The sequence below is a fragment of the Physeter macrocephalus genome, chromosome 18 (assembly GCF_002837175.3).
Source record: "Physeter macrocephalus isolate SW-GA chromosome 18, ASM283717v5, whole genome shotgun sequence".
NCBI classification, from domain to species: domain Eukaryota; kingdom Metazoa; phylum Chordata; class Mammalia; order Artiodactyla; family Physeteridae; genus Physeter; species Physeter macrocephalus.
Window position 1 is genome coordinate 4,269,050 of NC_041231.1, and position 26,665 is coordinate 4,295,714.

At 66.0% G+C, this 26,665-nt stretch overlaps 5 protein-coding genes and 1 non-coding gene across 14 annotated transcripts; 2 read left to right on the forward strand and 4 right to left on the reverse strand.

The window, feature by feature from the left end:
- Positions 1–2,735: 2,735 nt before the first annotated feature.
- PNPLA2 (patatin like phospholipase domain containing 2) lies at positions 2,736–7,775 on the reverse strand. The gene is made up of 9 exons (XM_024131759.3): positions 7,449–7,775; positions 5,438–5,670; positions 5,290–5,355; positions 4,737–4,946; positions 4,439–4,499; positions 4,149–4,325; positions 3,895–4,027; positions 3,572–3,694; positions 2,736–3,480 (listed from the first exon to the last, which is right to left on the reverse strand). Exons 1-9 carry the CDS (start codon positions 7,633–7,635, stop codon positions 3,210–3,212), a joined length of 1,461 nt encoding a protein of 486 aa, XP_023987527.1. The 5' UTR covers positions 7,636–7,775; the 3' UTR covers positions 2,736–3,209.
- Positions 7,776–10,961: 3,186 nt separating this feature from the next.
- On the reverse strand, positions 10,962–12,952 carry RPLP2 (ribosomal protein lateral stalk subunit P2). The gene is made up of 5 exons (XM_007108669.3): positions 12,801–12,952; positions 12,487–12,610; positions 11,932–11,980; positions 11,180–11,278; positions 10,962–11,075 (listed from the first exon to the last, which is right to left on the reverse strand). The coding sequence occupies exons 2-5, from the start codon at positions 12,607–12,609 to the stop codon at positions 10,999–11,001; spliced, it is 348 nt and encodes a 115-aa protein (XP_007108731.1). The 5' UTR covers position 12,610; positions 12,801–12,952; the 3' UTR covers positions 10,962–10,998.
- PIDD1 (p53-induced death domain protein 1) lies at positions 11,211–21,353 on the forward strand. Of its 7 annotated transcripts, none has more exons than XM_028478598.2 (18): positions 11,977–12,066; positions 13,010–13,063; positions 13,142–13,278; positions 16,011–16,390; positions 16,826–17,239; positions 17,579–17,788; positions 17,875–17,929; positions 18,102–18,303; positions 18,380–18,505; positions 18,640–18,819; positions 18,898–19,045; positions 19,161–19,296; positions 19,378–19,528; positions 19,622–19,745; positions 19,823–19,941; positions 20,019–20,132; positions 20,223–20,422; positions 20,648–21,353. In XM_028478598.2, the coding sequence occupies exons 4-18, from the start codon at positions 16,087–16,089 to the stop codon at positions 20,904–20,906; spliced, it is 2,742 nt and encodes a 913-aa protein (XP_028334399.1). In that variant the 5' UTR covers positions 11,977–12,066; positions 13,010–13,063; positions 13,142–13,278; positions 16,011–16,086; the 3' UTR covers positions 20,907–21,353. The 7 variants fall into 7 exon arrangements, with proteins under 7 accessions (XP_028334397.1, XP_028334399.1, XP_028334400.1 ...); XM_028478599.2 differs by having other exon boundaries at positions 19,280–19,296; positions 19,602–19,745; XM_028478596.2 differs by lacking the exon at positions 11,977–12,066 and adding an exon at positions 11,211–11,300 and having other exon boundaries at positions 19,161–19,528.
- Positions 11,767–11,901, reverse strand: LOC112067006 (small nucleolar RNA SNORA52). The gene has a single exon (XR_002893024.1). It is a non-coding gene; the product is annotated as a small nucleolar RNA SNORA52 (small nucleolar RNA).
- Positions 21,102–22,221, reverse strand: PANO1 (proapoptotic nucleolar protein 1). Its single transcript, XM_028478782.1, is given in 4 exon segments — positions 21,102–21,729; positions 21,731–21,798; positions 21,800–21,846; positions 21,849–22,221. Coding segments are annotated over 4 exon segments (1,077 nt in total). The 5' UTR covers positions 22,183–22,221.
- On the forward strand, positions 21,577–26,557 carry LOC112066993 (mitochondrial glutamate carrier 1-like). 3 transcript variants are annotated; one of them, XM_028479320.2, is made up of 5 exons: positions 21,577–21,611; positions 24,919–25,059; positions 25,158–25,283; positions 25,465–25,520; positions 26,314–26,557. In XM_028479320.2, the coding sequence occupies exons 2-5, from the start codon at positions 25,040–25,042 to the stop codon at positions 26,406–26,408; spliced, it is 297 nt and encodes a 98-aa protein (XP_028335121.1). In that variant the 5' UTR covers positions 21,577–21,611; positions 24,919–25,039; the 3' UTR covers positions 26,409–26,557. The 3 variants fall into 3 exon arrangements, with proteins under 3 accessions (XP_028335121.1, XP_028335122.1, XP_028335120.1); XM_028479321.2 differs by lacking the exon at positions 21,577–21,611 and adding an exon at positions 23,688–23,732; XM_028479319.2 differs by lacking the exon at positions 21,577–21,611 and having other exon boundaries at positions 24,874–25,059.
- Positions 26,558–26,665: the final 108 nt, after the last annotated feature.

The window sequence follows — 26,665 nt, forward strand, 5'->3', positions numbered from 1 at the left end:
AGGAGGGCCAGCGGGGGGAGGTGTGGCCCAATTGCAGGTGGTGGGGCTGGCGCGAGGTGACATGGGTGGAGCCTGCAGGCCCAGGGCCACCCAGGGAGCCAGCCCGTGCAGGAGAGGATGTGCTGGGGGGAGGAGGCGGTGGGGGGGGGCAGCTATAGATCTTGTGATGGAAAATGAGGAGGTGGGGGCTTGGGTGAGAGAATGGTTAGCCGCAGAGAAGCTGAACAGGTCCTGGAGTCGGGGCCTGGAGACCGGGCGGACTGGGCTGGGTCAGTGGGAGTATCAGCCAATCCCGGCTAAGTCCTTAGCCTCTGAGTCTGGGCCTCTGGGCCCTGCTTCCAGCCAGCCGGCAGGCGGGTGAGCTCCTCCCTCCCTGCCTGCAGCCCCACCCACCGGCACCAGGCCCCAAGGGGTGCAGGTGCAGGGTCCAGCCTGGGCCACGATGCCTTCTGTGGCCCTTGTCAGGAACAAGCCCAGAGTCTAGCTTAACAGGCTCTCCTGCTGGCACTCTGCTCTCCAGCAGACTGGCCTCCCTCCCCATGGGGGCACCCTGCCCCCAATCAGACCACCTGTCATTTCCACGACACCCAGACCCCAGAGTTCCCAAAGCTAGCCCCGAGCGTGGCGACAGCCCCCCACCTGGGACCCTGTGGTCCTCGCCCCCCAGTCCAGGACTGTGATTCTCTCTCCCCACCCATTCCTGGGGGATGCGGGAGGCGACCTCCAAAGAGGGCAGGTCTGAGAAAGGCCGAGAGGAGGGGATGCAGGGGTGGAGACATCTCCCCCTCACGCCGTCACCTTCCCCGGGCGGGCTCCACGGGACCGGGAGGGCCGTCCCAGCCGGAAGCTGCGCTGTGGCCGGGCCGGGGAGCGGGGGGAAGGGCTGCCTGAGCCCCAGCACCCTGGGGCCTAGCCACTCTGCCCCCGCCAGTGCGTGCCCCAAGGGGCCCCGGAGTCCCTGACCACGACACGCGGGGATTGGCGCGCCTTGCGGGGACGGGGGGACGGGCCGGGCGGCTACCTGCGAGCTTTGCCACCGCACCTGCTGCACACCAGGCTGTTCTCCTGCGGGCACCGGGGCCCCGGCAGCGACGGCCCGGGCGGAGCCGCCGCCGCGTCCCCGCGTGTCCCCGCCTCTCGGCATTGCCCCGGTGGCCCAGCGCTCGCCTCATAGGCCGCCCCCCCCCCCCGCATACGGCCCGATCCCCGAGTGTCTGTCCCGGCAGAGTCCGAGCGCATAGTGGGGGGATGACCCTGGGGACCCTTCCTGCACGGGGCCAAAGTCGGGGGGCAGTCCTGAGGATCCCGACTTAAGGCGCCAAAGTGCGTGCAGGAAAAAGGCAGGAAATAGACCAAAGTATTTTCAACGGTTTTCTCTAGAAGTGGGGTGACTTTCCTTTCTTGCCTATACTTCTCCAATTTTTATTTTCCATTTTTAAACAATAAACGCGTACAAGAAAATGGTACTTAAATCAGCGGCATAGATGCCTGTGCGTGTGAGGGTGAGTGGCTGGCGGGGCGGGGGCAGCAGAAGGAGGTCCTCGTCTCAGCAGGCGCCCCAAGCACTCCTTTGGGGGCATAGCCCTGACTCAGGTTCCTGTTGGGGGAGGGCTGCCAGAAGGTTCTGGGTGGGGCCTGTGTGTGACCTTCCTGCGGGGATGGGGGGGAGAAAATCCCATCATCTTCCCAGGGGTCCTCCTCCCCGGACCCAGCCTGGCACCCACCTGGAGGGGCTGGCCTCGCAGAGCTGTTCGGGCAGCGCTGGGGGGCTGGAGGCCTCTGCCTCTTCAGGGGCCTGGGATCCTGCTGAACTAGAACAGGTTGGGCCTATAGGACAGGACCTTGAGACCAAGGGGGTGGCCCCTGGCACAGGTGCACGGGGACCTGCTGAGCCGGCTCTCCCAGTCCTGCAGTCCCACTACCGTTATTGTTGGCTGGGGGCTACTGCCGCCGCCCCGTGTCTCGAGGGGAAAGGGCAGAAGGGCAGGTGCCGGCTGAACCCGGCAGGACTGAGAGCTCTGGACCTCCAGCCAAGTGCCCAGCTCTGCTCAGGCGCCCGTCACCCCACGGGCCCTTGTGAGCACCGAGGAGGGCTGGTTACATCCCCTCAGACTGCCCAGGCAGGGCAGAGAAGGCCTTCAGGAAACCGCGTCTCCCCCAGAGCAAGATCCAGCCCCCTTTGGTGCAGACCTCGCCCCGCCCAACATTCCAGATCCCTCCTGTATACCGGCAGGAAACTGGGGACACAGTGGGGCGGGGGAGGGGGACAGGGGAACGAGGTGTGTGCACCTCGCAGTGAGGCTCGTGGTGACAAGGACAAGACCCGCACCACCCACAGAGCCTTGGGCCAGACACCCCCAGTGGAGCAGGCCCCCAGCGCTCAGTTTGGGAAATCAGCCCCACGCCCCCAGGGCACCTTGGAGCAGAGGTGCAGACACCACCTTGGTAAGAAACCGAACAGTTCTGTTTTCATCTTGCAAGGATCTTGGTCCCCAGTACTTCCACTGGCCCTTGGAAAGCTGTGCCCAAGGGTCCCAGCCAGAGGAGTGGGCTGAAGCCTAGGAAGCCCTGCAGTGCTTTGAGGGGGGAGCCCCAGGCCCGGCTGGCAGGGCCGGAGTGCCAGGCTCGAGGAGAGCGGGAGCCCAGGAAGTACCGGCCTGAGGCTGGACACTGGGGGGGTCAGCTGGGGGCGGCGGGGGTGGGGGGCGTCACGTACGAGTGAAGGAGGTGAGTGGCTGAGTGGTGGCATTTATTACATCTGCTTTGGCAAAAATAAATAATTCACACACATTCTTCAGCCAAACGAGAAAAATGTGGAGGGAGGAGCAGGTGCAAAGTTTTCAGGAGTAATACTGCGCTCGCGGGTGTGGGTGCCGGGCAGGGGCCGCAGGTGCGGGAGCCCCCAGCCCGCCTTCCCCAGCCCCAGGGCGGGGCCTGGATGGGGAGGTTGAGGCACAGGCAGGGGGCCCTCTGCGAGGGGAGGGCTACTCCGCTCCCCTCCCTCCTCAGTGCAGCGAGTTAGTGGTTGGGTGCCAGCAAAGCCCCCTGGGGCAGCGTGAGGGACCCCCATCTCCTCTCTCTGCAGGGGGAACGGAGAGAGGCCGCGGAGGGGGCGCTCAGCTGGCCCCGGGGCCCCGCCTCACGGGGCAGGGAAGCTGGGGGGCCCGGCCCTCGGCACCAGGGGTGGGGAAGGCCGGAGCGAGCGTCTCTCAGCAAGGGGGCGAGCCGGGCGGGGGCTGCGGGGGCGCGCGGGCCGCGCCGGCAGGGGTGCGCATGCGCAGGGCGTCCTGCGGGAAGGCCACGTTGGTGCAGAAGAGGCCCAGCAGCAGCTGCCGCTGGCACTCCTCCCACTTCACCAGCACGTCCCCCAGCGACAGGCTGTTGCGCATCCAGCTGGGCAGCGCCTCGCTGTAGACAGCACAGGACAGCGGCACGGAGGGCAGCGACCGCGTGCGGCGCAGCGTCATCTGCTCCGACAGCCTGCGGGCGGGGAAAGGACCGAGTGAGGGAGGGCTTTCGTGGGGGCCCCTGAGGCTGCAGGCCGGGGTGGACGTGGCAGCAAGGAGCTCACCTGGAGGGCAGGTGGCTGCCCAGCTTCCTCTTGGCGCGCATCACCAGGTACTGGCAGATGCTGCCCGTCTGCTCCTTCATCCAGCGGATGTCCTCGGGAACGTCGGGCAGCCACTCCAGCAAGCTGGGGCGGGGCACAAGGCATGGCCTCAGGGGCTGTGGCCCAAACCTCGAGCCCACCCCACCCCACCTCCGTCTGTGCCTGGCTTCTGGGACCCCGACATGGCATCTCTGCAGTTTAGGCTGCCTTTTTCTTCCCTCGAGTGCCCACCACCCGGGGATGATCCAGAGTTTGTCCCTGCACCCCTTCCCCCTGCCCCGCACCGGATGGTAAAGGACACGGCGCTCTCCAGCGGCAGAGTGTAGGGCACCATCATGGCCGTGGCCAGACGCACGGGCAGCATGTTGGAGAGCGTGGTCAGCAGGTCCGTGGGTTCCATGCAGGCGTCCAGCAGGGCTGTGGGTGCAGGAGGGAGGTTGGTGGGAGGTCGGTGGGGGAGGGCGGTGGAGCCCAGGACCCCTCTGCTCCTCTGTCCCCCGTCCCCCCAGGTCCCCCCTCTCCCGCCAACCCCACGTACCCTCATTGAGCCTGGAGGGCAGGTGCTCCAGGATGTGATCCTCCCCAGGTGGCTGCAAGTGGTCCTTGACTCCGGTCCTCTCCGTGGCCACCTCGGCCTCCTGTGCGTCTTCATCCTCGGGGGCAGGAGGGTGGGCAGGAGGCAGGGCCAGCAAGGGGTTGGGCCGGTTCAGGAGGCCTGGGGCGTTGGGGGAGGGGGACGCGATAGGCGATCAGCACGGCTGAGGCCGGCTGGCCCACAGAGGACGGCCACGCAGAGCCCACCCGGCTGCCCAGGCAGCGCCCACACACCGTTCCGCCGCAGGAAGCGCAGGCCATCCCTGTAGCCCTGCTTGCACATCTCTCGAAGCACCTGAGGCAGGGGGATGCATAAGCTGGGGCAGGGGAGCCAGACGTGCCCGATAGAGTCCCCAGTGTCCCTGAACCACCCCCCCACCCCGCCCCACTGCAAGCTAACTTGGATTCACGACCAGATCCAGGTTGGACAGAGGCTGGATGGGTTGCCCCAGTGGAGAAGTTGTGCGGGCCGTAGCCAGGAGAGGCCCCCGGGGAGCTGTCCCCGGTGCCCGGCGGGGAGGTCTGGTCTCACCAGGGGCTCGGGCGGGAACAGGGCCTTGGAGAGACGGTAGAGGTTGCGCAGGTTGAACTGGATGCTGGTGTTGGTGAAGCGGAACTCGTGGATGTTGGTGGAGCTGTCCTGTGGGCAGATGTCACTCTCGCCCGAGAACGGGGACACTGTGATGGTGTTCTTGAGCTCGTAGAGCGGCAGGTTGTCTGAGATGCCGCCATCCACGTAGCGCTGTGGCAGGGACACGGGGTCACACGGGGACAGGCCTGCAGCGTGAGTTGGGCTGCCCCCTAGCCCCCTCAGGCCCCCCCCCAGTGGCTATTTCATTTGGGCGTTTCACCCACTGGGCACTGGCCACTGAGCAGATGGCCAGACGGTGGGGGGATGGGGAACAGCCACAGGAAAGGTGCATCTGCGCAGGGCTGGCCTGGCTCTTGAGTAACTCTGGGGGAAGTGAGGCAATGGGCAGTGGCAGGAGTGAGGGGCCGGGGTGCGGAGGCACAGATGGCTTCCTGCCCGCCTCCCCGTCCCACAGCCCGCAGGGGAGCCGCCTCGTCGCCCGGGAGATACTCACTACCCCCTGGAGGGAAGGAGGAATGAGGCCACAGTACACAGGGATGAAAGTGCTGCAGACGTTGGCCTGTGGGGCAGGGACAGAGGGGGCCAGTGAGCAGGGGCCTTGGGGTCCCTACTGAACCCCCAGTGTGGCCCCCAGGGCCCACCTGGATGAGCTCGTCCTTGGAGTTGAAGTGGGTTATAATGACGTTCTCGCCATCGGAGACGCGGGTCAGGGAGATGCCCAGGCGGCCACTGGCGCGCTCGTGCCCATCAGCAGGCAGGGTCTTCAGCAGGCAGCCCCGGATGATCTTCACCAGGTTGAAGGAGGGATGCAGTGGGCCCAAGAACCGCTTCCGGGCCTCCTTCGACACCTCAATGACGTTGGCACCAGCCTCGCCTGCAGCAGCAGGGGCAAGGGTCAGGGGCCAGCACTCCTGGGCTTTGCACACTCCCCAGGGCTCCAGACCCAGGGTCCACGGCACAGACTCTCGGCACCCCTTTCTACCCTAGAGGAGTCTCAGGGTCCACCGTGGAGCCTGGCCCACAGCTGGGGCTTCTGCCACCTGCTCCTGGGGAGAGAGGGGCTCCTGGGAGGGCAGCCAGCTGGGGCCACGACTTACCCTCTGCCCAGTATTTCCCAACTGCCCGCCCTGATCTGTGAGTCACTGGGCCTGGCGTGACGTGGCACCCAGCCCCCACCCCGGGGAAGGATAGAAGGCAGAGGCTCAACTCTGACCAGGCTCAGCCTTCACCCACTTGGCCAGATCCAGATGCACCGACCCCAGTGCAGCCCGGGGGTCGCACAGGCCCAGGGGCCTGGGGTTGGACGTAGCAGGGCCGCATCACTCCTGGAGAAGCACACGCGCATCCCACCGCAGCCAAGAGCAAGCAACCCCCCGGCATTCCTCTAGGGGGCCCACGGGCACTGGCCTAGGACAAAACCAGGGTGGGAGCAGGCCCAGGAAGAGTCGGGGAACAGCGAGGCCTTGGGGAGGGGCTGAGGGCCATCCCCCAGGTCAGGAGGGGGGCAGCGTGGAGCCAACACCTGCCAAGCTGTGGGGGCTCCAGCTGCCCAAGACCACGCCCACCCGTGAGAAAGAGGTTTCTTGGGAGTGGGGTGGGGGAGGCGCCATGGAACCGTGTCCTCAGCTAGGTACCACGGACCGGCGACCAGCACCGCGGTCTGAGAAGCACTTGCCTGAAATCCTCCATGAGTAGGAGGGGCAGGGCCACAGTGGTGAATTCCCATGTCTTAAGAATGTAGAGCTGTGTTCCTTCCACCCCACCCTCCTCAGGGGAAAGGTCACCGGCAGGGTGCAGAGAGGAACACTGGACAGGCTCCTGATGGGCAGGGCATTCCAGAAGCTAATGACCCCTCTGTTACTTTGGCTGCCCTAGTCGGCTGGGGGCCGGGCAGCATTCCCAGGACTCCGGGAGAACTCCGTGTGCTGTAAACATCACTCGCACTGGCCGCCGGAGGTGTGTGGGTGGAGGAAGCCGACTCCGGGGCTGCAGCGTCCTAAAGCACCTCTCACCCCACGGAGTGGGCAAAAACGTCTGGCCGCAGTCCACAGAGGGCCCCAGGCCCCCAGTGGGCCGTGCGCCAGGAAGGCGAGGGCGGCAGAGAGCTTGCGCTGGCCGGGCCCAGGCCTGACCTGCCGGCTCCTCCTCTAGGGGCCCTCGGGAGGCACCAGGCCACGGTGCCCAGACGCGCTCCTCAGAGGCCAACCCTTTCCCAGCCCCGGGGCCGTGGCAGTCCGGAATGCCGTAGCCCCAGGAGACAGAGACCGCTGCCACCCGGGCGGATGCCCGGGGCAGGAGGACGGCCTAGGCCCCTCCCTCGACTCTCGCGGTCCCGCCCACGAACTACTTTCTCTTTCCAACGAAATAGCTCGTGCTGCACCTGCCAGCCCCCCACCCTTTGCGCCCGAGGGGCGGGCCCTAGGCGGCAGCCTCCGCTCAGAGGCGCGCAGGGCCCTACCCCAATCCCCGGGCACCCTCGGAGGAAAACAAGGCAGGCCCCGCCCCTCGTCGGCGTCCGGGATTGGAGCCTCGGTCGGGATCCCGGGCAGAGACCCCAGGGGCCCCGCGGCCCGGCCCGCTGCTCTGTGCGGACGGAGCGGGGCGCTCCGCGCTCACGAGGAGCACACACCAGCCTCCGCCGGCCCCGCTCACCCAGGCAGGCCCCGGTGACCAGCGCCGTGGCCGTGAGCGCCCCGGCCGAGGCGCCGTAGATGTGCGTGGCGTTGGCCACCAGGAAGGACGCGTGCTCGCGGAAGCAGGAGGCCACGCCGATGTGGTAGACACCGAGGAAGCCGCAGCCTGCGAACGAGATGTTCCATGTCGTCTCCCTGGGGAACATCGCGGCGGCCCGCCGGGCTCCCGGGCTCCGCGGGCGGCCGGACTCGCTGTGCGCCGCGCGCTCGCCGATCGCTCTGAAGCCGGGGCCAGAGCCGGCCGGCCGGCCCCGCAATCGCTGTGGCTCGGGGTCTCAGCCGGCGGAGTTGGAGAAGCTGCCGGGGGAGGAGGCGGAGGCGGTGATTTTAGCGGGGGGCGGGGCGGAGCCGGCGCGCGCGGCCCAATTGGGGCGCAAGGGGAACGGCCGCGCCCTCGGGGCGGACCCTGGAGCCCTGGCCCTGGCCCCGAGGCCCCACCCAGGCCGAAGCCCGGCCCCGAGACCACGCCCCTCTCTGGAAGCCCGTCTCGACCCAGAGACCCCGCCCGGAGCCCCGGCCCAGGCTCTGAGACCCCGTCCCTGCCCCCCCTCCCCCTCGCCGCCCGCTGTCCAGGCCACTGGGCCCTGAGAGGCGACACCTGCGGCCCCGCCAGAGACGGCGGTCAGGCCCGGACGAGGGTCCACATCCTCGACCTCCCGCTGCCTCGCCACCTCCCCACCCCCCCATCGTCGACGGCGGGAGGGGACACCAAGTGGCCCAGAGGTGTGGGGATGGTCGAGCTCAGGTCCGGGACGACGGCAGTCTGAGCTGGATACCCACGAGGGGAGGGCCCTGCTGTCTGGGCAGCGTCCGCCCCCTCCCTTGGGGGTCGGCCTACAACACCAACCCGGGACCCTGAGGAGCTCGCCGAGGACCAGGGACCCGAAGGACCCACCGACTCATCCACAGACTTACCCATAAACATACAGGGCGCACGCGAATCACACACAACTTCTAGAGGGCGTGGTAGACCCACAACCGACATCCCGACCCAGCCCTGCCCACCACGCGCCCAGCTCCACCTCGGCACTAACCTGGGTTCGACCTGCATCCTGCCCCAGCTCCTCAGGCTGTGGGGTCTACATGGGTATGACTCAAGCCCTGTCCCGCCTCACTAATTGCCCCAACAGGTGGAGCACTCCTGGTGATGTCACCCTCCCGCCCCTCTTCTGCATTTTTCTCCTGGACTGTAGGGCAGGCCTAGCCTGGCTTGGATCCAGAGGCCAGCCCTGCACCTCACCCCACCTCCCAAACGAGGGGCTTGTCTGTGCTGGGCAGTGGGTAGCCAGTGTGCATCCGTCTCCCCAGGAACACTAGCTCCTCTGGCTGGAGGTTGGCTCAGGACCCAGCTTGGGGCTGCGTGTCCCCCCCGCCCCCGAGGCCCAGGTGGAGAAGCCAGAGCAGGGCCTCCCCGGGACGGGGCCATCCGGTGTCATGCCATCCAGTCCTCAGCCTCTGTGCTCCAAGCCACCCATGCTGATTTAGCACCATGTGCGCCTGGCATGGGGACCAGCGCGGGTCTCCGTAAGCAGTGAGCAAAGTCAACACAGACCCTGCCCCGCTTGGGGGAGGGGGTGGGAGAGATGGTTTCTGTTAAGTTCAGATGAGGACTGAGAAGGGCGAAGAGGTGTGTGGACACTATTAACATGGGAAAGCAAAGGGCCACCCACCTACAGGACGTTCGAAGGCCCTGGGTGGGGGAATTAGGAGAGGGGAGCCCAGGTCTGGGTGCTGTGGGTGCTGGGAACGGGGAGGCAGGGGGACGAGGGAATTTGACTTAGAACCCCAAATGCTTGGGTGGGATGGAGGCGCAGTGCAGAGGATGTGGCCCCGTAAGGGTGGCCGAGCCCTTGGGGATGCTGCTGGATGCAGCAGGCGACAAGGGGTGTGACACAGTGGGGATGGAACAGACCCCCAGGGCCAGCCTGCAAAGTTCAGGGGTTCACCAGGGTGCCACCAAGGAGGACCAGGACGGTGCAAGCGGAGCCAGGAACCTAAGCAGGCCATCCCCGCAACCCGCTCCAAGGAGAGGGCAGAGCCCATGCCCTCCCCGTCTCCGAGGGACTGTGGGGCCTGGAGGGTGGCACTACCCCCGTGCGGGGAGACCTCTGCTCCTATTTCCACACCCTGGCTGACTTGTTTTGGGTACATATCCCTCCCACCAGGCCCCAGGAGCTCTGCAGCCGGGAACAGGGTGGCCCTTCCTAGAATCCTGGCTGGGGGTGGGAGTGGACCTGCCCCCCTCTCAGTCTGCACAGAGGAGAAGCCCTGGTATCTGATGACTGCCAGGCAGGTGTCACGCCCCCACCCCCATGGTGTCCTCTGGCTCACACAGGGCCCTTCTCTTCAGCCTCCAAGGCTGGGATTGTGAGCTCTGCCCCCGGACCCTGCGTCACTCCCCTGGGGGGCCGTCTCTACCCTCACCTTGGACCATGGCCCCGGCCACCTGTGTCTCTGGGTACCCACAGCCCCACCTCTCTTCCCCACTCATACTTTCCCCTTGCAGCCCACACTGCTAGGACCCCTCATCCCCCCGAGGCCCTGTCCCAATCCCCACTCCTCTGGGTAGCAAAAAGGCCATCAGTCCCCTCCCTCCACGCATGAACGCCCCTGCCCTGGGGCCTCTTCCTGAGGGAGGGCCCCCCACGCACCCAGCCCTGATGTCTCGTGCTGCACTCATTACTCTCCTCCAGAACTACAAGCCCACAGAGGCAAGTCCTTCACACAGGCCCACCATACCACAGCCTTCAGAAAGCAAAGCTGAGCATCTACTGGGTGGCCTGGCACTGGTGGGCGACTGCCAATAGCTGCAGGGCCAGGATGGTGCCTGGATGGACAGTGGGAGGGCCTCTCCCCTCTGCCTCACATCCTAGGCCAGAGCCTGGCAGAAAGGGCACAGGCAGGCCCGACACGGAAGGACACAGCAAGCACGGGGCCCAACACTGCTGCCCACAGACCACTCCTGCATCTGCCCAGCAAAGGTACTGGCCCACCAGACAGATGCACACACAGGCTCAGAGGAGGTAAGTCCAAGTTGCTCAGGAGATTAGGTGGAGCCAGGGAACTGACCCCCACAGTGACATCTGGGGACCACACACCCACCACCACATCTCCTCTTGTGCATAACTAAGGGCTCTCCCAGCCTTGTGGGAGCTGCTGGCCTCAACTGGCCTGACCCACCTCGCAGAAACCACCCACCCCTGCTTTTCAAGGGTTCATAGGTGTCCCCCTGAAGGCCTCATTTCCTAGGGAGGCCCTGGCAGTCCACAGGAGCCAGGACCATGCCCAAGAAGGGAGCTCAAGGCTTGGCCACACTCAGACCCACAGAAAGTGGCCCCCGTGCAGGCACTCCACTCCTGGCTCTTCAGGCAACCCGCTCCACCTCATCGAACAAGGGCCTTGGTTCGTCCCGGGATGAGACTAGGATGCAGAGACCACACTCTGACAAAAGGCTCACAGGCAGCTCAAGAAATACGCAAACAGGGTTTTATTTGCAGGGGAGTGGGACTCTAGTCAAACAAGCCAAACCCCATGTCGTCGTCTGACTCTTCTGACTCCTCTTTCTTCTCCTCCTTCTTCTCCTCCGCTGTGGGGAGAGAGAGCGTGGTGAGAAACACCCGCGGAGCAGGCCACACTCCCAGCAGAGACCCCAGTGCGTCTGCAGAGACAGCTGCCTGAGCCTCCACTTACCTGCGGCTGGGGCCGAGCCCGCAGCAGGAGCTGCAGCTCCTGGGGCCGCAGAGACGGCCACAGCCCCGCCAGCGGGCATGCTGGCCAGCTTGCCAACACCTACAGAAACCAGAAAGGAGAGGTGAGACCACAGCAGCAGAAGCCTGGCCTCAACGTTACTCAAGAGTAACGAGACACTTAGCCCAACGTATTAGGACCCAAATCATAGGTTCCTGTTCTCCCACACAGGAGGATCTGTTGTCACGCCCAGAAATTGGCTTCTAGGCATCCCTCCAGCAGGGCTACAAGACCACAGCGCCCTACCCTGCAGATAAACTAGACAAACATGTTTACGATCAGGCAGGTAAAGTCCGCTGCCCCAGTGTCCAGCAGCGAGCTCACAGACCAAGCTGTCTGCTGAGCTGGCTTTGCCCCGTCACGGACCCAAGAACTGAAACAGCTTCCCCAGAGCTCAACTTCCAGACAAGTCCCACCTATCCCAGTCTGACACCACAGGGCAGGGGCCTGTGGTCAGCCCTAGCACCCCAAGAAGGAGTGGAGAGACTTGTTTACAAAAGCCCAGTGAAAGCATGGGCGCCCTGTCCCGGGGCTGTCTAGAAGCGCCCGCGGCATGAGCCCGCTGAAACCCCGCTCACTCCTCTGGGTAAGGCTTCTAGGGTGCTCTGGTCCACAAGCGAAACCTGGCAGGTCACAGGCTGACCGGCAGGAATTAGGATGGACCGTGAAAACGAAAGCCCTGGACACAACCTCACCCTGGGCAATGACGTCTTCGATGTTCTTTCCGTTCAGCTCACTGATGACCTAAAAGAGAGGAGTGGCCTAGTTTAAAAGAGGCCTACCATCACACCCCTGCCCCCAGCACAGCCATCACGAGCGACTCAGGACAGGTGAACTGAGACGCCCTGCATGTGAAAACTAACACCCAAACCTACTGCTGAAAAAAAATGCAAAATATCTCACTTTACACTCATATGTGTCAAAGTAAGTTTCACCAAGTTGGGTGAAAGAAAATAAGATCAAGATGAACGTCACCGCTTTCATTAAAAAAAAAAAAAATTACTAAGAAACCTTCACTTACACGTGACTTGTGTTGCTACTGAGCCACGCTGAGATTTGGCTTCACCCCCACTTTTTCTTCCTTCGGGCTGTACCAGTGCATCAGGGCAACCCCAAAACCATACGGGCTGGCAGAAATCAGCGGGAACCTACACTTTCCCAAAGGGAAAAGCCGGGTTGGGTAAGGGAGGGATCCCCCTGTGCGAAGTACAGAGCAGACCGGGGGCTTCGGGCCCCAGCAAGGCGGCTACCTTGTTGAGCCGGTCGTCGTCCGCCTCGATGCCCACGCTGTCCAGGATCTTCTTGATGTCCTTGGCGTTGGGGGAGGAATTGCCCCCGAGGGCGGCCAACAAGTAGGAGGCGACGTAGCGCATCCTGCGGCGCGAGGAGAGGGCGGCGGCGTTACGGGGAGGCCTCCCGCCCCCACCCCGACCCGTGCGCGGCCGCGCGTGGCTCGGTCCGGGGACCCCTTAGAGGCTCGGCTTGCGCCCAGCCCCGCCCCGCCCGCCCTCCCTCCGTGGCACTCCCGGCCCGGCCCGCGCCCCAGCCTGCTCGCCCCACTAACTTGGCGGCGGCGGAGAAGCCTCGCGCGTGCGACTTCGGCGGCGTCAGGGACGGAAAGGAAGGCGCCGGTGCGGGGGGCGGGGGTAATTCGCTACCCAGAAGCCTCCGGGACCTGCGCGCAGCGCCCCTTGAGGGCGCCTCCTAGTGATGTCAGACGGTGCCTAACCCCGGAGGACGCAGGTGACGCCATTATCCCGTCTTGTCCCGCAGCCACCACCGCAAAGGCGAAAGGCAGTTCCGGGCCGCCTTCTTGTATACAGTGGGGTGAGTGCTCCTCGAGATCCCTGGGGGAAGCAGGGTAAAGCGAGGCGCGAGTCCGAAGTTCATCGTTTTTCCCTTTAGGGCTCCCAGGATGCCACGCGGCGCCTACAGCTCCCACCATGCAGCGCAGCCTTCACGCCCAGGTCGCATCTTTGCGGAAGAGGCCGACGCGGCCGGCGAACTACAAGTCCCATGGTGCATGGCTACCGGAAGCGCGGGTACGCTGCTACCTGCGCGGGCCGCACGTGGCCCGGGCGCTATTCCACTGGTCCAACCCGCTGCCCTTCCGGGTTGCAGGTGGTTCCAACTCGCGGGAGCGGGAGTTCGTTTTTCGGCCCGCCCAGTGGGGTGGGCGATCCGCTCCGCGCGCTCACACCGCGGAACCGAGCCGCTGCTCCCCGCCCCAGCGCCTTGGTGGGGGCTCCGGCCGAAGCTGGGAGGCCCTGTCACCGCCGCCCCGAGGAGCGGAGCCAGGAGTGCCGAAGCCCGCGTGACTCCCACCCCACCCCCGCCCTGGCCTTGTCGGCTCGGGACAGATCTCAGGGTCCACGAGGACGTAGCACACGTCACTCATTCACTCTCCGTGTCCGGAACCCTGCTGCAGGCTGGCGTCGGTCCTGAGAGGGAACAGGCCCGGTTCTGCCTCCGCAGAACTCAGGTTCTAGTGCGCGGACACACTAAATAAACGAGGCAGTCCCAGGCTGACACTGCCACAGGGCTGAAGGATGAGAAGGAGCCGGCCCTGCGAAGATGTGGGGCGAGCATCAGGCCCCAGGGGTCAGATGCAAAGGCCCAACTAAGGTGGCGGGAGATGGGTTCAGAGGCAGCAGCCAGCCCGTGCGGGCTCTGACAGCAGGTGAACCCACGTGTTAGCGCCAAGCACTGGTTTGTTAACGCAAGCCACACGGTACCCTTGTATAGATGAGGTCAGGCGTAGAAAGGTTTTCTTGCTCAGGGTCACACAGCTGCGGTGAAGTGGGGAAACCATTTGGGAAGGATGGGACTTTACTGCAATCACACAAGAAAGTGTTGTGATTGTTTTTATTTAAATTTTTTAATGGTAAAATAATACATAACGTAAAACTTACCATTTTAATCATGCAATTTAGGGGCACTAGGTGCATTGACATTGCTGTGTAATCATCACCCCCATCTAGCTCCAGAACTTCTCAAACTGAACTCCATACACATTAAACAGCAGCTCCCCATTCCCCACCCCCAGCCTCTGGCCCCCACCATTTTACATTCCGTTTCTATGTATTTGACTACTCCAGGGACTTTACAGAAATGGACTCATACAGCGTTTGTCCTTTGGGGTCTGGCTTATTTCTTTTAGAGTAATGCTCTCAAGGTTCATCCACATTATAGCATGTGTCAGGATTTCATTTCTTTTTAAGGCTGAATAATGTTCCTGTGATTTGTTTGTTTTAAATTCTGGCAGCTATGTGGAAACTGAAGGGGATATAGGAGCTGGGGAGAGTGGAGGCCTGGTGGGAACTGCCCGTCCGGGTGGGAGGGATGGCGGTAGCTGGCGAGGGTGGAGGAAAGAGGGTGCACACAGTATCATTTGGGGCGCAACAGGCAGGAGCAGATGTGTTCACGTGTCCGTTTATAGGCACCGACTGTGCGGGGTGAGGAAGCAGGAGTGGGTAAGGTTCTCTTGAGAGTCAGACAGACCTGGTTTGAGGTCCTTGGCTTTGGCGCTCACCACCTAGTGGCCTTGGGCAACATCTGATCTCTCGGAGCCGCCTTTTCCTCTCTTGTGAGATGCGGAAAGATAGGGGGCAGCATGTGAGGAAGCCCACTGCTGGGGGCATGTGACCCACAGTGATCACCATAAAAGTAGGGCCATTGGCGCTGGGGCCCAGGCTCTGCAGGGCTTGAGAGGAGGCCTTTGGGGCTGGCTGGGGACATTCTCAGAGCTGTTCTCTGGCAGGAGGTGGGTGAGGGGCAGCAGCTTTGATCAGCACCCGATACCCCCTGCAGCCAGAGATCGCACTAGCTCATCTCAACATGGGGCCAGGAATGCACAGCCCTAGAGCTCAGCGGGCCCAGGGCCCGAGAACCTCTGAAAGGTTGGGTTTGGTGGCGCGGAACGCGGGCCCTCCTGCGGAAGGCTGGACGGCAGAGGCACGCGGGCCTACAGGAAGCTGAGTGCAGCAGGGCGGCGAGCTGCGGAGGGCGGGCGGGCGGGGCGGGAAGGACACTGAGATCCCGGCCTGCGGACCCTCGCCGGACATGAGGCGAGCTTCCGATGCGGCGGTACCCGGAAGCGCGCCGCCGGGAGCGCTGGTGACGCGCGGGCCGCGGGCGCGCCGTGGGGAGGGCGGCGCGGGGAGGGCGCGCTCTCCCGCCCGGGATCCGCCCCGAGCGGTGGGGGCCGCGACTGCGCGGTGCACCGACCTCCTCCGCGGACCGAGGTGCGAGCTGGAAGTGGCGGGGAGCCCACCTCCAGGCGCCAGGAAGTGGGGTCCGGTCCTTAGGAACCCCCTCACTCACTGCTCTGACATACGCGGGCAGGATCACCCGGCCCTTGCCTGGAACACCGGCCCCACGTGGTAGATGAGAGCCGGGACCTCTGGTCAAAGCCGAGGAATGTGAAGGTTGGAGGTGGGGCTGGACCCAGAGGGGGTGGGGGCTGGAATAGGACCTGACACCTCTAGGAATCCCTTGTCAAGTTTCCAGATTTGGGACGTGAAGCCTCACTTTTCCCCCCTCCCTCAAGCACGTCCCCAGGCCCCTCTGCACACAGAGGTCTCCCTGCCTGCTGCCTTCCCAGCCCTGGGGAGTCCTATTCCCTGGCCCCATTGCAGCGATTATCTGTCCAGCCTAGGCTTTGGGCTCTGGACCAGCTGGCCTGGCTCAAGAGCTCCCCCCAGCCAGAGTCCCCCTTCCTCTGGCTAGAGGACGCCCAGCCCCCTCCTACCCACTCCTCCCCCTGACTCTGCAGCCTCCCTGGGCCCTGCCTGAGCAGGCCTGCCTGGCGAGCTGGGACATGTCTGGCCCCCGAGGACAGCCGGTAGGCGATGGCTGCGGTGGCGGAGGGGCTGGAGCCCGAGACAGCGGCTGTAGAAGATGCTGCAAGAGATGCTACAGATGCTGTGGATGCAGGGCTGGGGGCACCCCTTCTTCTGGTTGGGAACCGGCTGAGCCTGGACCTATACCCCAGGGGCTGCCACCGGCTGCTGCACCTGTGTGCCCAGCAGGTCCGTCAGCTGCTGGAGGTGGAGTTCCTGCAGCTGAGTGGCCACGAGGACCCTCAGCTGCTGCAGGCCACCCTGGCCCGTCTGCCCCGGAGCCTGCCACGCCTCCGCTCCCTGGTCCTCAAAGGTGAGCCCCACCTGGTCCCAGCCTCATCGCTAGCTTCTGTCTCTGCTTCTTGGTCCTGAAAGGCAAACCCCGGTTCCAGCCCCATTGCTGTTCTCTGCACAGCGCTACCCAACCCCTTTCCCCCAAGAGGAAGCTGGCTGAGCCTGGGCTCCTGGACCTGGCAGCTGCCAGTGGGGTCTCCAGCAGACCCCAGTGTGGGTATTTTTCCTGGGGTGGGTCACGGGTGATGACTGCCAGCTGAGACGAGCCTGTGTTGTCTGTCGCTGCCTTCTTCATCTGCTGGTGACTCTCCAGTATCTGTGTCCATCTCTCGCTGTCTAGGTGGGGTTGGTGTGGAGGTCTGTGTTTCCATGCACCTATTTCCCTGGCTGGCAGGGCTGAGCTGGGACCTGGGACTCTGGCTCTGAGAGTCATGTCTACCTTTCCCCCACCCAGGTGGGCAACATCGGGACGCTCTGGGTGCCTGCCTCCGGGGCTCCCTCGCCGCGCTGCCCGCCAGCCTGAGTGGCCTAGCCCACTTGGCCCACCTGGACCTGAGCTTCAACAGCCTGGAGACATTGCCAGCCTGTATCCCGCAGTTGTGTGGCCTGGGTGCCCTCCTGCTCTCTCATAACTGCCTCTCAGAGCTGCCTGAGGCCCTGGGGGCCCTCCCCGCCCTCACCTTCCTCGCTGCCACCCACAACCGCCTGCAAACGCTGCCCACAGCACTGGGGTCCTTGTCCACCCTGCAGCGCCTCGATCTCTCTGAGAACCTGCTGGATGCTCTGCCCCCTGAGATCGGAGGCCTGAGCAGCCTGGCTGAGCTCAACCTGGCCTCCAACCGGCTGCAGGGCCTCCCTGCCTCCCTTGGTGAGTCGCAGCCTTGGCTCCCTGGGCCTGATGGGCCTGACGGCCTGTCGGCCACTGCCCAACCTGCCCTATCCCGCAGCCCTCTCTCCTCCGCAGGGCCTCGCACGCGCAGGCTGGCCCACCCTGAGCCTTTGCCCTCCTCGGCGGCCCTTGCTTGCCCCCCACTTCCCTGGCTGTTGAGGCTCCCTGCGCAGGCCTCCCCGAGCTCTCGTCCAGCCAAAGGGCGGAGACTGAAAGGGCTTCTCTGGGGGGCCCCAGCGTGAGCGGCCTGGCGCGGCGCTCCAGGGCTGGGGTGGCCCTGCGCGGTCCTCCGCCGGCCCTAAGCTGGCACTCCCACAGCGGGCCTGCGGTCCCTGCGGCTCCTTGTTCTGCACAGCAACCTTCTGGCTTCGGTGCCCGCCGGCCTGGCCCACCTCCCGCTGCTTGCCCGGCTCGACCTGAGGGACAACCGGCTCCGGGACGTGCCCCCCGAGCTACTGGATGCCCCCTTCGTGCGCCTGCAAGGAAACCCCCTGGGTGGGCCTAGCCCCGACGCCCACAGTCCTCCAGGTAGGCTTGCTGGTGGGGACGGTGGCAGACCACAGACAGGACGCGGGTGTCATCACCATCCTAACAGCCCCTCTGTCCTTCCACAGGGACGCCCGTGGTCCCAGAAATGCCTAGACTGTTGCTGACTTCAGATCTGGACAGGTATGGTGTGGAGGAGGGGCTGGGCTGCAAAAGCGTCTGTCCACCCTGTCACCGTGTCCGCTCTGTACACCTGCCCGTGCCTTGGGGGTCTCCTAGAGTTGCCCAGGGCGCCAGACTCAGACATATGGGACCCTGCTGCGTCTGACCCGATGTCCACCCTGTCTTCTCTCAGCTTCGCCGTGACCCCCCTAGGCTGCTCTGTGACCCTGGCCTGCGGTGTCCGCCTGCAGTTCCCTGTGGGAGCCACTGCTACCCCTGTTACCATCCGCTATCGACTGTGGCTGCCAGAGCCACGCCTCGTCCCCCTGGGTCCCCATGACTCTCTGCTCAGTGGTGTCCTGGAGCTGCAGCCCCACGGGGTGGCCTTCCAGAAGGCACGGCCAGGGCGGGTCGGGGCAGGTGAGGAGGGCCCGGCCGTGGCCCTGGCACTCACACACCCTTGCCTGGCAGGAGGTGGGCCTGTGGCTGCTCTTTGTGCCCCCACGGGCCCGGCGTTGCCGTGAGGTGGTGGTCAGGACCCTGAGTGACAATAGCTGGAGTGACCTGGAGACCCACCTGGAGGAGGAGGCGCCCAAGGTGAGGGCTGTCCAGGCCCATCTGGGAAGGAAGCATCTCTGCCCTCGCCCAACTGTCCCTGACCCTGTCCCTCTGTCCGCCCCCCATGCCCGGCGAAGCCCCTGACCCTGTCCCTCTGCACCCCCCACGCCCAGCGGCTCTGGGCTCGCTGCCAGGTGCCTCACTTCTCCTGGTTCCTCGTGGTTTCGCGCCCTGTGTCTGACTCCTGCCTGGTGCCACCAGAGGGGACATTGCTGTGCTCCTCAGGACATCCAGGGGTCAAGGTCACATTCCCCCCTGGGGCCACCGAGGAGCCCCGTCATGTCCGCATGCAGGTACGGGCAGGGCAGCTGCCAAGGGTGGTGGGTGGTGCCTGGGCACAGAGGTGATGGCTCGGGTGCCCTCTGCTTCAGGTGGTACGCGTGGGCAGCAGAGAACTGCCGGCCCTGCTGGGAGAGCCTGAGGCGGCCGCCAGCCCCCTGCTCTACCTCTCCCAGAGCGGCCCCCCAAGCTTCCTTCGGCCGGTCACCGTGCAGCTGCCTCTGCCCCCCGGCCTCACAGGTGAGAGGCGGCTGTGTGGCCTCCTGGACTTGTAGCCACGGGGTGGGGGCGACAGTGCTCAGAAGGGGGGCCCCGGGCAGGGAGGCCTCAGCCTGTGGCCCCCTGCCACCCACAGGCCTGAGTCTGGACCGCTCACACCTGCACCTGCTGTACCGGGCCCCTCCCGCGGCCACCTGGGATGACATCACGGCACAGGTGGCGCTGGAGCTCACCCACCTGTATGCTCGCTTCCAGGTCACGCGCTTCTCCTGGTCAGTGACCCCTCCCTCCGCTTCCTCGGTCCCCCGCCCCCGCCCCGGTCTGCGCACCCCGCTCACCCCCAGCCTTCCCAGGTACTGGCTCTGGTACACCACCAAGAGCTGCGTGGGGGGCCTGGCGCGGAAGGCCTGGGAGCGGCTGCGGCTGCACCGTGTGAACCTCATCGCGCTGCAGAGGCGCCGAGACCCCGAGCAGGTCCTGCTGCAGTGCCTGCCCCGCAACAAGGTGGGGGCGGGGGCAGAGGGCTGGGAGGGCGGGGTGGGGGCCGGGGGGCCAGGGCAGGGCATTGGGCTCCCAGCCAGTGGGTCGCCCCCACAGGTGGACAGCACCCTGCGGCGGCTGCTGGAGCGGTACCGCGGCCCGGAGCCCTCGGACACCGTGGAGGTGTTTGAGGGTGAGAAATTCTTCGCTGCCTTCGAGAGGGGCATCAACGTGGATGCTGGTAGGCCCCCTGCGGCTGGAGAAGGGACCCTGGGGTCTGCCCCCTCAGTCCCTGCTGAGCCCACCCCCTGCCCGCAGACCGTCCAGACTGTGTGGAGGGCAGGGTGTGCTTCGTCTTCTACTCACACCTGAAGAACCTGAAGGAGGTGTACGTGACCACAGCCCTGGACCGGCGGGCTCAGGCCGTGAGGGGCCAGGTGGGCCAGCGGGGTAGGGCCCCCCGGGCTGCCAGGGCCGAGGCCAGGGCGCTGAAGCCCACCTCCTCCCACCCCAGGTGTCCTTCTACCGGGGAGAGGTGCCGGAGGAGGTGCCTGAGGAGGCGGAGGCTGCTCGGCGGAAGAGGGCTGCAGACGCCCCGTGGATGGCCACCCTGCCTATCAAGCTGCCGGTGCGGCCTGGCGGGGGGCGGGGGGGCATGGGGGAGGGGGCAGGGCATGGCCAGGGGTATGGGCTCACTGCCACTGCGTCCTCCCCACAGAGGCTGCGGGGATCCGAGGGCCCAGGGCAGGGGGCTGGCCTCTCCCTGGCACCTCTGAACCTGGGCGACGCCGAGACTGGGTTCCTGACACAGAGCAACCTGCTAAATGTGGCCGGGCGCCTGGGCCCTGACTGGCCAGCCGTGGCCCTGCACCTGGGTTTGCCCTACCGTGAGCTGCAGCGCATCCGGCATGAGTTCCGGTGAGTTCTTTTGAGCCTCCCTTCCCACTGCTGGCCTGCCTACTGGAGGCTGGCTGAAGTTCTGTCCAGGGGAGGTGGGGGCAGGGCAAACAGTCAGGAAAGGGAGGGTCTGGCCACCCCTGGCCCAGGGAGAAAGGAACCCATCTGGGGAGGGTGACCAAGACCCTGTGTGAGGCGGGTGATCCTGGGCTGGGCCCCTCCCTCACCATTCCCCTGTCCCCCCAGGGACGACCTGGATGGGCAGATCCGCCATATGCTCTTCTCCTGGGCTGAGCGCCAGGCTGGGCAGCCAGGGGCTGTGGGGCTCCTCGTGCAGGCCCTGGAGCGGAGCGACCGGCGGGACGTGGCCGAAGAGGTGCGGGCTGTCCTGGAGCTTGGCCGCCGCAAGTACCAGGAGGGCATCCAGCGCACAAGCCTGGCCCCCGGGGACCCTGGCCCACCAGGCTCTTCAGCATCACAATCCCCCGAGCCTGCCCAGGCCTAGAACCTACTGACTTTGGGCTGGTCCCTGACATCCTCTGGCCAATGACTAGAGGCTCCCACTTTGAAACCTTCTCTGGGTATGGGGACAGCGACCCTGTCCTCCTTGCGTAACAAACGTGCACCATCCTGGCAGCTGTCTCGGAGCTCAGTTTATTTGCTGGGTGGAGAGGCAGGTAGAAGGCACGGGGAGGCCGAATCAGAGGCCTGGCCCCTGCTGCGAGGGTCTCCGGCCCAGCGCCTCCTCTTGGTCCTGGTCTCCGGGAGAGAGGGGGCCCCAGCTACAGAGTAACGGCTGCAGCCCCGATGGATATAAAGTCACCCTGTGCGGGATTGCACATCTGCCCTTTGGTGGCGGTGAGGAGCGGGTCCCAGCACCCGCTCCTCCCCTAGGACACCTCGTCCCAGCGCACCTCGCCATCCGCTGGCCCGACGGGAGTAGTCCCTGGTCCCCGGCCCATGCACGGGCGCGAGGCCGGACACGCAGGGAAGACCCTTGGGGACCTAGGGTGAGGGCTTGGCGCTGGGCTGTGGCCCGCCGGGCGCAGTGGCCGCGGCGGCCAGGAGAGGGAGCCAGAGGCCGCAGCGGACCGAGGACCGGGGGCGGAGCGCGCGCGGCGCCGAGCGGACGCGCCCCCGCGCTTAGGTGAAGCCGGGCGCGCGGCGCGGCGGGGAGGCGAGAGCGGCGGCGGCGGCGGCAGAGCGCGCGGTGAGTGCCCGCGGGGCGGCTCCCATCGGCGGCGCCCACCCGAGTGCAGCCCGGCTGCGGGGGCGAGGGGCACCACGACGGCTGTGGGAGGTGACATCTGCCCGGACGAGGCGGCTTCTGCGGGGCCCGCGCCGGCAGATGCTGCGACCCGCTGCCGCTGGAGTGTGGGAGGCCGTGCTCGGCCCCGGGCGGTGCCGGGCGCGCTCCCCGCGCACACGTGTCCCCGCGGGGTAGGAGACGGGGGCCGGTGGCCAAGGAGCAGAAGCCCGGCCGTAGGGGGGACACACGTGGGGCCCTGCTGGACGTATGTGGACACGTGCTTGGCTGGAGTCGCCATCGCCTGGAGGGGGACAGCGTGGCCGCCCGGGCCCCTTCCGGACCCCCTCCAGCGAGACGGGGAGTTGAGCCGGCCTCCAAGCGGAGCCCTGAACTCCCACCCTGCGCCTCCTTTGTCACCGGCTTGGCGCCCCTCCAGACGGCTGAACAGAAAGCGCCTCCTCGGGGGGAAGGCGCTGGGGGAGATTGAATGGGGAGCAAATGGCCAGTCCCAGACTCTGAGCGTCACCCCCATTGCCTTTTTTGGGGGTGGGGGACCTCAGCGACTTCATTTGTGGGAGGTTTTATCTCTGGGGGGCCTGGAAGCAGCAGCATCGTCCTGTGGGTGGTCTCTGTGAGCTGCGGTGTCCGCAGCCTTGCCTGCAATCCCAGTTTACCAGGCTGCGGGGAACCGGAGGGGGTACAGGGAGGGCTGACAGCCCTGGGGCCTCAGGCCTAGCTGGGGCTGCCAGGTTTCTATGGCAACATGGGGGTGCAAGGGGAGGGCCCTCCAAGCTGTCTCATGAGCAGGGTGTGGGAACACTGAGTGAGGACAGAAAAAGGAGCGTTCAGGGTCCGGAGGACCCCTTGCCAATCGTCTCCCGGCAGAGCCCACTCCCCCCACTGTTCTCAGTTCTGCAACCGACTTCCCCATTCCAGCCGGCAGAGCGTGGTGTGGGACCCCAGGGCTGCCTGTCTTCCTGGGACAACTGCTCCCCTCCCCACCTTGGATAGTCTGTCTGATTTCCGGGGCCCCCATCATCCAGATGTCCCTTACCCCAGACGGGAGGCAGGGCTCACTCAGTCCCCGTAGGGCAGGATGTGGACCTTGCCCCCAAGAATGTGGGACAGCAGAGAGAGGCAGCTGTGGCCAGTCTACACCTGGAGGGTGGGGGTGGGAAGAGAGGGTCAGGTTGAAGTGCAGAGGTCAGACTCCTCTCTGCAGACTGGGGCACGGAGAAGCAGGTCCTGGCACTGAGGCCCTGGGCGAGTGGGGGGGGCGGGTTGCAGCTTGGCAGGGCAGAGGGCTCTGGGAGTGCTGGTTCCCATGCCCTCTGGACCTGCCAGGTGAACAGGCCTATGGGTGGCAACCAGTGGCCTCTGAGGCCCAGCCACCCCCTCCCTGGCCTTTCCAGCAGACAAGCATGTCTTTCTCTGCTCCAGCGTGAGTTTTCCCTGAAGTTCACCTTCCCCCAAAAGACCCACAAGTCATACAGGCACGAGTGGACACAGACCCATCTCCACCCCATGGCACCAGATTCCCCATGCCTGGGCACAGAGAGAGCCCTATCCTTGGGGTCCCAGGGCGCTAGGCAGATCCAGCCTGCAGGCTGCAGACAGAAACCCATGGGGCAGCTGGGGGCTCGGTGGTCAGGGCCTGGGGTCCCTGTGAGCCGGTTGCGTGGCTTGGCTGGGTCAGCCCGAGTCTGCCCCACTGCCCCACGGGCTGGAGGGGGCGCCGAGGCCAGTCCCTGCCTCCCAGAAGCTGTCACACCCCCTTCTCATCCCTTCTCCCGCAGGGGCAGGGAGCCTCGTCCCGCCCGAAGTGAAAGAGAAAGTCACCACCCACCTCAGGCCCGCCCCGCCCCGCCCCGCCCCGCAGCCAATCCCCGCAGCCGGCACCGCCCTCGGCCGCTGGATCTCCTCCGCCCGCCCGCGGGCTGTAGTCTCGGAGGAGGAGCCGGGCCGGTGCACCTTGGGGTGAGCGGGACCGCGGCGGGGGGCGGAGGGGCTGATGAGGAGGCAGGGGACATCCCTGCCCAGGAAAGCTGAGGTGAAGGTCACCAGTTCTCGGAGGGACGACAGGTGTGAGCCAGCCGTGTGACCCTGGGTGGCGGCGCTTCGGGTGGGAGCCTGTGACAGCTGGCCTCTTAGGGGGCCGGAGTGGGGGGGAGGACCCCACAGCCCAGTTTTTATGGCTGTGCCCCCCCATCGGAGGCCCCCGAGGCTGGCTCTGGCTCCCCAACCCTGCCCCTAGAGAGAGGGGCCTCTTGTCTCTGCACCCCTGGGGTAGCTGGGGGACTTGCCCCAGGGATCCTCGGAAGGTCAGCCATCCCCCTCCCAGAGGTCCCGGTCGCTGGGTTCCTCCGTGGGGGGGGGGGGGTGAGTCGCTTCGGGTGGGAGCCTGTGACAGCTGGCCTCTTAGGGGGCCGGAGTGGGGGGGAGGACCCCACAGCCCAGTTTTTATGGCTGTGCCCCCCCATCGGAGGCCCCCGAGGCTGGCTCTGGCTCCCCAACCCTGCCCCTAGAGAGAGGGGCCTCTTGTCTCTGCACCCCTGGGGTAGCTGGGGGACTTGCCCCAGGGATCCTCGGAAGGTCAGCCATCCCCCTCCCAGAGGTCCCGGTCGCTGGGTTCCTCCGTGGGGGGGGGGGTGAGTCTGGGGGTGAAACTCCTGGGAGGGGGTGGGTACAGGGCTGGCTGTGGCTGCGTTGGCGCTTCTCCGGTCACCAGGGGAGCGGATGGTCTGGGGGGGCCAGCGTGGACTTGCCACGGGAGTGGGGGCGGCACCTACCGGGCAGCTGTGAGCTGAGCCCCAGTGTGGATCCTGGGCACTCTCCCCCGCCTCCCGAAGAGGGCAGGCGCCCGCTGACTCTGCTCAAGGATGGGGGCCGGCGCAGCCCAGTCCAGGGGCGGAGGTGCCCTGACCTGCGTGTTGGCCCCGTCCCCTGCCGCTGCCTCCCCAGAGGCGCCTGGCCCTTTAAAGGGCTCCGCGCACGTGAGCGAGCGAGGCCAGCTGGGAGGACGCAGCCGGTGGTGGCGCCTTGAGGGGAAGCCGGGGGGCCCAGGGTTGGGGCCAAGGGGCAGCGCTTCACCGCACACTGCGCGCCCAGGACGTGTGGAGGGCCCCAGCCTGGGAGGGGGCGCTGGGGGAGGGGCTCGGTGCCCCTTCAGGAGACCTGGGAGGGAGGCTCGGGGGGCTTACTCCTCTGGTGTGCCTCTGAGCGGTGGGTCTGCCCACCCCCGCTGATCCCAGTCCCCTCTTTCTTCTAGGACAGAAGTGTTGGCTTTCCAACTCCCCTGGAAGTAGAGGACCGCCCCTCCCCCTCCTCCAGCCCCACCTCCGCTGCCTGACGTCCACCTCTGGGCTCCTACCTGAGTGCTTCCGAGTTAGATGGCTGATAAGCAGATCAGGTCAGGAGCCCACCGAGCCTCACCCCACCCCTGCCCTCCCCTCCCCGCCGACCCGTGGCCGAGGAGGTCGTCCTGACACCCCCTCTCTGCCCACACAGTCTGCCAGCCAAGCTCATCAATGGCGGCATCGCTGGGCTGATCGGGGTCACCTGCGTATTCCCCATCGACCTGGCCAAGACGAGGCTGCAGAACCAGCAGAATGGCCAGCGCCTGTACACCAGCATGTGAGCCTGCCGGGCGGGGGCTAGCGGGCGTGGAGCTATGCATGGGGGGCAGACTACTGTGCTCTGCTCCTGTGTCCCCCCATCCTGTTAAACCCCAGGGGAAGCGGGGGGGGGCAGGCCTGGGGGAGCCCCTCCCTGACGCCAGGCTGATCCCCGGCTTGCTCCCACCCTTGGTCTGTAGGTCTGACTGCCTCATCAAGACCGTCCGCTCAGAGGGCTACTTCGGGATGTACCGCGGTGAGGCTGGGGACGGGGCAGGCCTGGGTAGCACCCTCCTGCAGCCCCAGAGGGGTCCTACCACAGCGGCGGGGAGGCAGGTGGAAAGCCAGGGCAGGGCAGCGTACCTGGGCCTGGTGTGACAGTGTGGACCTGTCCCGTGGGGGCTGGCTGCACTTGCACCGGGGGTCATCAGCCGGGCCCTGGGTGCTGGGGGGCCAGGGGGTGGGATCTCTGGGGCACGGCAGTTCTCAGCCCCGTCCCCCGCTCACTATCAGTGCACAGCATGGCAGGACACTGTCTCTACCACAGTGGCCGCAGCCCCCTCCCCTGCCTCCCGGGACGGGTGGGACCCTGTCTGTGCCAGGAGATTGGGAGGGATGGGGTCGTTACTGCAAAGCAGCTTAGGAGACAATCTCCAAGCCTGGATTTGCCCAGGTGCTGTGCAGCCCTGAGTCCTCGCCGCCGAGAGGCGCTCGCCACTGCCTCCCCAGCTCTGACCCGCGCCAGGCTGGACGTGGCCTTACCCAGAGCCCCGACACGAGCATGTCTGTAGCCCAGCGGAGGTGTCCCTCAGGGAGGCCGCCCACTGGACTGGGAGGGGTTACTTGGGAGGCTGAGCAGACTGCCTGGAGAAGGCACTGCCTGGCCCGCTGGTCCCGCCCCCGCCAGGCACAAATGTGGGCGAGAGGGCACGAGGACGTAGCCCAGGAGTGACGGGGGGTGGGCTTTGTCAACTGGGAGGCGAGTGCCGGCGGAGAGCCTCCCCAGCCCAGGCCACTGACCTGTCTGTGCTCCCCCGCGTGCCACACAGGAGCCGCCGTGAACCTGACCCTCGTCACCCCGGAGAAGGCCATCAAGCTGGCAGCCAATGACTTCTTCCGATATCAGCTCTCCAAGGACGGGTGAGAGGCTCTGCCAGCTGCTGGGGGCCAGGGTCGTGAGGGGGAGGGATCTGTGCTTCCAGACAAAGGATGAAGGCTCTGTCCTCCTGGGGGCCCCTCACCCTGACCTTGCAGGGCCTCCTCTTCCTCTTCCTCCCCTCTCCTCCTCCTCCCCCTCCCCCCTCCTCCCCTCCTCCCCCTCCTCCCCCTCCCCCTCCTCCCCCTCCCCCTCCTCCTCCCCCTCCTCCCCTCCTCCCCCTCCTCCCATCCTCCTCCTCTTCT

Coding starts and splice junctions, on each gene's coding strand:
- RPLP2 (XM_007108669.3), bottom strand. CDS start 12,609: ATGCGCTACGTCGCCTCCTACTTGTTGGCCGCCCTCGGGGGCAATTCC. Junction 11,279..11,931: donor CGAAGACGTCATTGCCCAGG/GTGAGGTTGTGT, acceptor TGGTTTCTGTAG/GTGTTGGCAAGCTGGCCAGC. Junction 11,076..11,179: donor GGGCTCGGCCCCAGCCGCAG/GTAAGTGGAGGC, acceptor CTCTCCCCACAG/CGGAGGAGAAGAAGGAGGAG.
- LOC112066993 (XM_028479320.2), top strand. CDS start 25,040: ATGGCTGATAAGCAGATCAG. Junction 25,060..25,157: donor ATGGCTGATAAGCAGATCAG/GTCAGGAGCCCA, acceptor CTGCCCACACAG/TCTGCCAGCCAAGCTCATCA. Junction 25,521..26,313: donor CTACTTCGGGATGTACCGCG/GTGAGGCTGGGG, acceptor CGTGCCACACAG/GAGCCGCCGTGAACCTGACC.
- PNPLA2 (XM_024131759.3), bottom strand. CDS start 7,635: ATGTTCCCCAGGGAGACGACATGGAACATCTCGTTCGCAGGCTGCGGC. Junction 4,326..4,438: donor GCGCTTCCTGCGGCGGAACG/GTGTGTGGGCGC, acceptor CCAACGCCCCAG/GCCTCCTGAACCGGCCCAAC. Junction 3,695..3,894: donor GCCGTGTCCTTTACCATCCG/GTGCGGGGCAGG, acceptor GCCCCGCCCCAG/CTTGCTGGAGTGGCTGCCCG.
- PIDD1 (XM_028478596.2), top strand. CDS start 16,087: ATGGCTGCGGTGGCGGAGGGGCTGGAGCCCGAGACAGCGGCTGTAGAA. Junction 20,133..20,222: donor CCCTGCCTATCAAGCTGCCG/GTGCGGCCTGGC, acceptor TCCTCCCCACAG/AGGCTGCGGGGATCCGAGGG. Junction 20,423..20,647: donor CGCATCCGGCATGAGTTCCG/GTGAGTTCTTTT, acceptor CTGTCCCCCCAG/GGACGACCTGGATGGGCAGA.